The sequence below is a fragment of the Haliotis cracherodii genome, unplaced genomic scaffold (genome assembly GCF_022045235.1).
Source record: "Haliotis cracherodii isolate W230 unplaced genomic scaffold, xgHalCrac1.p SCAF_42, whole genome shotgun sequence".
NCBI lineage: Eukaryota > Metazoa > Mollusca > Gastropoda > Lepetellida > Haliotidae > Haliotis > Haliotis cracherodii.
In genome coordinates this window covers 1,141,769-1,149,275 of record NW_027266300.1, presented here as the reverse complement: position 1 = coordinate 1,149,275, position 7,507 = coordinate 1,141,769, and the positions used below count along the sequence as shown (strand labels likewise).

The window sequence follows — 7,507 nt, the reverse complement described above, 5'->3', positions numbered from 1 at the left end:
CGTGGGTTTCTCCGAAGGTGCAAACGTCCAAGACCTGCATAATGTCGGTCTTGTCCCCACATTTAAACTTGCCACTACAACTGATCTAATAATCCATTATGTATGTGCTTGTCATTTGTATGTGGAAACAAACGTTTGCTCGTCCTGCCGATGTCCCAGGTTCGGTTGGTCACATGGCTTCAGTGTGCCCCCGTCGTGGTACGGGTACTGCTCGAATACTGCTAGAAGTAGTGTAAAATCATATGCACTCATTCACTGTAATCCAATGGTTTTTGTTGTTGTTATTTTAAACCAAACTAACTGTTCATTTGGGGCATATTTCTGAATTTCATTATAAAAATCTGCACACGGCGTTCTTCCTGGCGTCTCACTGGGGAATACTGCAGTTGAATACCTTCACAGCACCTCCATTATATTCCACCACATACAGTTTACAGTCACAGAACATCAAGCCGTGTGGATGCTGTAGTCCATCCTGTGACGTCAGTAGGTCCCTGACAAACTCCCCTGCTGGTGTCAGTAGTATCACCTTGTGTGCCCAGCAGTCCGTCACCAGGATGTGTCCTGTGCTGGTAGTTGTGATACCTTGTGGTTCTCTCAGTCTCCTCTCTCCTGTAGGGGTGTAGGTGAACGCAACATCGTCCTCTGGTGTGATACAGTAGACAGAGTGTGAGCCATCATCTGACACCAGGATGTCGCCTGTGTATGTAGCACAGAGGAAGTTGGGCTTAAATATCAGGTTCTTCCCAGAGTTGAAACTACTGACTGACCTCATCACTCTCCCCGATACATCCAGGATATCAACACCGGGTGGAACCCAACAACCTGCTGCTAATGTTGAAGGACTCAAGGCTGTCAGACTTATGTACTTCTTCTTTGTTGTGACACGTGACTGTAGTACAAGGTCAGGGGTCACCTGTACTATTACAATCTCACCGTGTGACCATAATGATACAGCCACCTGGTTGTCCCTCAGCCTCGTCACAGAGCTTGGCTTACATGCAAGATTCAGTTTACTGCGTCGTGACATGTTATTCTTTGTGTAGAAGGATTTCAGACATCCATTGTTGTAGTCGGTGACCACCAGTGTCTCCTCACCCTCCACAACCAGGACTGTGACGTGCAGTAAGTGTATTACCCGAATACCGCTAAAAGCGGTGTTTTCATACACATTCATTCACTGTAATCTATGTTCAAATGTGGTTGGCGTTTGGGGTATCTTATACAAAACAATCTATTCATTTTGGACATATTTCTGAATTTTCACCATAAAAAGTTCCCAGCGACGTGATCCTAGTATGTTTTGCTTCCTGGCGTCTCACTGGGGAATACTGCAGTTGAATACCTTCACAGCATCTCCATAAGATTCCGCCACATACAGTTTACAATCACAGAACATCAAGCTGTATGGATCCTGTAGTCCATCCTGTGACGTCAGCAAGTCCCTGACAAACTCCCCTGCTGCTGTCAGTAGTACCACCTTGTGTGCTCCCAGGTCCGCCACCAGGATGTGTCCTGTGCTGGTAGTTGTGATACCTTGTGGTTCTCTCAGTCTCCTCTCTCTTGTAGGGGTGTAGTTGAACACAACATCTCCCGCTGGTGTGATACAGTAGACAGAGTGTGAGCCAGCAGCTGACACCAGGATGTTGCCCCTGTCTGTAGCACAGAGGAGGCAGGGCTTACATATCAGGTTCTTCCTAGTGTTGAATGTACTGACTGACCTCATCACTCTCCCCGATACATCCATGATGTCAACACAGGGAGGACGCCAACAACCTGCTGCTAATTTTGAAGGACTCAAGTCTGTTAGGCATCTGTACTTCTTCTTTGTTGTGACGCGGGACTGTAGCACCAGGTCAGGGGTCACCCGTACTATTACAATCTCATTGTGTGACCAGAATGATACAGCCACCTGGTTGTCCCTCAGCCTCGTCACAGACCTTGGGTTACTTGCAAGATCCAGTTTACTGTGTCGTGATTTGTTATCCTTTGTGTAGAAGGATTTCAGACATGTATTGTTGCGGTCAGTGACCACCAGTGTCTCCTCACCATCCACAACCAGGACTGTGACGTCATATGGATCCGGCTGCTCCCTGTCGCCATCGACCTTGATGCCGACTGTCTTGTGTAACACTGGCCTGCACATGTCGTCAAATGTGCCACTATGTATTTTACCAAGTTCCGTATCCATTACTTCACAAACGTTCCTTTGAAGTCTACCAAGTTTTACATCCTTGTGTAATTTCCTCTCATCTATTTCACTCACAAATATAAGTTTTGAATCACGAACACTGTCTGTGAAAGTGACATCCCTGTCTGTTGCCTCCTTGATTGCCCCAGACTGACACATCTGGTAAATGTCAAACATGTCAGTCTCACTCCCAGACTTCAACACGTGGGTGATGTACTCTATGTGTTGTTGATACATCTGCATGTCTATTTCCCCTGACTTTATCCGCCCCCTCAGTTGTCCAGACTGCTTCTCTGTCATCTCATTCAGCTCCTCCAGCAGCTCTTTCTCCTTCTGTTTAATCACGTCCATGGCTTTCTGTGAGGCCTGTCGGATCTGTGACTTTATTTTGTCTTTGTTGTGGCTGATCTCATCAATCTGTGATCTGTGTTGTTGAAGTGATCTGTCCATGTCGTGAAAGCTCTGTGTTATTAATCCCCTATTGCATGTAAGAACACTTCTCATCTCAGACATTATGGACTGAATAGTGACCACAGAGTCGCATCTCCGGTGGTATATAATACAACACTTGGGACATATTGCTCTATTACAGTCTCTGCAGCAGAAATCCATGACTTCGTTGTGTTCTGAGCACCTTTGTCGTCTAGTGACCTTCACTGTTCCACCAAGGTCAGCAATCACGTGGTTTGACGTACCAGGAAGAGATGCATGCATCTTCACACATCTCTCACAGAGCGGCACATCACAGTCTTGACAGTAGGACTTGGCCGATTGTATGTCTCCAAGATCCTGGCAGGGATGGCAGCGGTTTTCTGTATCTGAACAAGTCATGGATAAACCTGTAACATCAAACGTGTTTAACACAATACCGAGATAACGTTTGTAGGAAGATGTCAACGTACACAGTGAGTGAATCAGTGTAAAAATGTTAATTCTGCCCATTGTGCGGTTCAACGTATACAGTGTCCGGGAAGTACCCTGGGATAATCTACATGTATAGATTTCAAAACTGAAATGACAAAGATTTATTCTAGATAATCCTGATAAATATAGGTGATCCTTCAGTTTCGTCTTGATTACATTCATCTACAATAAACAGTTTTCCATCACCATTTTGATGACGCATGAACGTGCATAGATTGAACCTGGTTTGGTATTACATCGGTAATTCAGGATAGAGAACCTGCTGTATGACAGCGTCACAGTTTATATCTTTTAAGATATTCTATTTTGGTTTCTTGGTTTCAGTGGAAACTGACTTGGCGACGGTGTAATTCAAAATAGAGGTTTTACATCGCTTTGAAGATTATTGCACTTATGTAGTGACGTGCGTGCGGGCCAGTTTTATAGTACCAGCTCACTTAGATAGTGGAGTTTAACATGGATACCCCATGCACGCACAGTTTACTGACTTTAAAACTACCAGTCCCTCTTTTATCCTTTTAATGTCGAGCGCCTGGCAGACTGACAACTAATACCGTCTTTTGGTGAGATGCGGCCAGGGATCTTACACCCCTTGGAAGAATATTGTCATATTTCGGTTTCTTCTAGATCACATTTACTTACCATGATCAGTATTACCCCTACAGGCTAGAGTGTCCAGAAGTCCCTGTATGAGGAAACTGGGCTTGATCTGTTTCACCCACTCCTCCACTGGTCTGTCAGGCCTGGGAACTCCAGTCTTCTGACGACAGTAGGGACACGGGATGGACTTGGCTCTGATGGCGTCTTGTCTGGTCTTCAGGAATTTCCCCAGACAGCCCTTACAGAAGGTGTGTCCACAGGTCAGAGTACAGGGGTCTTTGTATCCCTCTGTACATATGGAACAGGTCAAGAAGTTCTCATTCAGACTCTCCACCTGTCTGGCGGCTGCCATCTGAAACAAAGGAATAACTGTTTAATATCATTCATGTATTTTAGGGACTGGTGATTGAATGTTAATATATTTTTATTGTGTGATGTAGAGGTTTGGAAATATTGAATATCTGATAGTTATGACAATATAAGTTATCATTGACAGTAGTGACAGTATGTAAAATGCATCTGAATATTTAACACTGAACAAGTGACTTGAACATGTTGAAAGCAAGGCGAGTTCCTCTGTACTGTCCGTCCTACATAAATGAGTTGGTGCATTTTGCTTGACGCTCCTCTGTACGGTCTTTCAGTTGACTGTTTGTTTGGGGTTCTAGATATGTGTGATGGAGTGAGTATGTTTTTACGCTGCTTTTAGCAATATTCCAGCAATATCACGGCGGGGGACACCAGTAATGGGCTTCACACATTGTACCCATGTCGGGAATGGAATCCGGGTCTTCGGCGTGACGAGCTAACGCTTTAACCACTAGGGTACCCTGCGACCGCCTGCAGCAGTTGGTGAGTAAAGAAGAAAACATACAACTTTATTTATAACAACTTCTGCGTTTAACGACGTTCAATGCAGATCCTTACACCGTTATCAAGATGGAGTGTACAGTATTCCAGTTACATCTGGGCGTGTCAGCTTAATGTTGGAGGAAAACCCGAAGTGATGCATGTCCAGGACGTTCACCACTTTGGTGAAACCCACGAGAGCTCTCATCACTGTCACTTCATATTTCAGCAACAACTATAGATCCACTGATTTTGCTGATATTTATTCTAACCTTTCAATATCAGTTTCTAAACCGTATCAGCTCTACCCTTTTCATTTCACTTTTTAATTAGTGATTTTGTATTCTTTCATCAGACAAAAACAAATATCAACATGATCGAATTAAGCTAATTAACAGATTAATAGTCGATTTCAAAATTGGTTGAAATTGAAGAGAAAATTTTGATGGACTCTATTAATATATATTTAATCTTAATAATCGTTCACATATGTTTCACATAACTCAACAGGCATTATATGAATATTGTTTTATGTTGTTGAATATTCCAGAAATATGACGGCGGTGGAAGCCAGAAATGGGCTTCACACATTGTACCGATATCGGGAATCGAAACCAGGCTGCCCCAGGTTTCAGTGTAGTCAATATATGCGAGCTTGTATAGGTGAGTCTGTAAATGGCGCTTAAAGATCTGGAAAGTTGGGAAAACCTTCTGTCCAAGTGGGAGACTGTTCCACTCACTTGGAGTGGAAAGATAACAGCACGGAGGCATAAATGTGAGGCAGACATTTTGGAAGCACCCCACACTACATCCCATGTTGCTTCAGTGTAAATGTCTATCAAATCCAGAGAAAGTCTGACAGGAACTAATTTGAAAATGTGAAGTGCAATATATGATATTGACTTCATAAAACGATAAATATACATCAGAAAATATTTTCCCCTGGCTGTAGAAACACTGGTCACTGGGTTTGTATGATTGTATCATGTTACAGAATTCACTCAAACAGTTCTCCAGCATGTTGGTCTCATGACATCAGTCTAGCGGCGTATTACGTCAAATATTATGACAAACAGCATGAATTGTTGACAGAATCAATAGTAAAAGCTATTTATTTCAAAGTCAGCACAGAACTGCACATATGCAAAATACTCTTCAAACTTTCACAACGGACAATGCTCTAAAAGTACATGGCGCTCTTCTTTCTGTTTTTAAGTCAAGGGAGATATATATGAAAGAAAACCTCTTTCAAAACTGTTGTTGCCACACTAGAATGGTTTAAGTCCATACATGTACCGGTTTTACAAGTAAAACTTATATTTTCAATAACTTTCCATGTTTGCTATTTTTTACTTTTTTGCGCCAATAAGAACTGAAAATAAAATTACATTAAATAATGGTCAAGTTTTTTTATTTATTTTTTAAACAAAATAGAACTGAAGATTTTGCATAAACCATACAACTCTATATAACTGTGATATAATTGCGTCCCACGTCTTTTGATGTGTCATACTTTCTTAACCATCACTCAACAACCCACCCACCTTATAATAAATGACCAGTCCATTCATCGTTCCGGTTCACAGGGTGTCCAGAGCATCGTCCACGGAATAAACAAACAAGTGGGGATCGTAAACAACTGAGTCACTGTCAATGTTTGATTATCCATCCGGGTACTATCCAAGTATTGCTGTGGGTGTCGGGCAACAAACATCTTTTCATGAAAATTGTGTGATTGGCGGTTGTTTCTGGTGGGGTAAGACATGCTGACCCGATTCGCGAACACCTGGTGTCATCACTAATTTTCACTGATTCTTGCACATGATTTTCACTTCTATTTACATTTTGTGCGGAATGAAATCTGTTTAGTCGGGTAATCGAGACGGGTGACGTGTAAAGTATTCTTACAATCTAAACCGAAAGTAACTCCATTTCGACCTGGGTTAGAGTAGATTCCTAGCACTCGATATGACTAAACTGACCAGTTTCACACAGTGGGAGATTATTTCGGAAAAACAATGGACTTCTACAGTTTGAGTAACGATTGTATGTTCCAGCAGAATGCTACATATCTCTGTCTCGCTGTAATGTAACACTACAACTTACCCTGTGTCCCGACACGGCCTCTCCACCTGGGACAGTGTGACGTAGTGACGCAATGCGGGCTCGGACAGGTTTGTTGATAAGCAAGTCGAAATAAATTATATCAGGTTCACGACATACTCATTGGTCATGTGACAGTCATGTGGTGGTCGAGGTCATATCGTCCTGAGACCACCCTAGTGTTGGAGTGAGTGAGTGAGTGAGTATGGTTTTACGCCGCTTTTAGCAATATTCCAGCAATATCACGGCGGGGGACACCAGAAATGGGCTTCACACATTGTAACCATGTCGGGAATCGAACCCGGGTCTTCGGCATGATGAGCTAACGCTTTAACCACTAGGCTGCCCGACCGCCCCCCTAGTGTTGGAATGAGTGTTCCGTGGACCTAACCAGCTAATCAGATGCCCTGTCCCCATTTTATGCTTCCCATAGGAACGTCTAGGAAATGTCATCTATAGATCTTAAACAAAATATTTGGAGAAAACCGCATTATGTGAGTCGGCGCTAGTCTAACCTACAGATGTACCCACACATGGGCTATTGATTACGCCATGGAAACATTAGAGACCCTGGTTGTCAGATGCCAGACACGGACGTTGATGTGATCAACCAGTACGATAAACGTGGTATCACGATCCGATAAATATGCAAAAGAAGTCACCTAGCAGGAAGTACTTTTAGTCAGCTCAATGACATCCAGCAAACAATTCTCCTTTGTTATAACATTGTGAGGTTACGTTGTCACAATGTATATCTGTAGACTCCATGGTCAGATTGGTTGCTACAACGTTGTGAGGCTACGTTGTCACAAAGTATATCTGCAGACTGCCAGATTGGTT

At 43.0% G+C, this 7,507-nt stretch overlaps 1 protein-coding gene across 1 annotated transcript; it reads right to left on the bottom strand.

Annotated features, from left to right (window-relative positions):
• Positions 1–207: 207 nt before the first annotated feature.
• LOC139441687 (E3 ubiquitin-protein ligase TRIM56-like) lies at positions 208–6,135 on the bottom strand. Its single transcript, XM_071222491.1, has 4 exons — positions 6,109–6,135; positions 3,758–4,067; positions 1,651–3,009; positions 208–699 (listed from the first exon to the last, which is right to left on the bottom strand). Exons 1-4 carry the CDS (start codon positions 6,133–6,135, stop codon positions 368–370), a joined length of 2,028 nt encoding a protein of 675 aa, XP_071078592.1. The 3' UTR covers positions 208–367.
• Between the last annotated feature and the right edge of the window lie 1,372 nt (positions 6,136–7,507).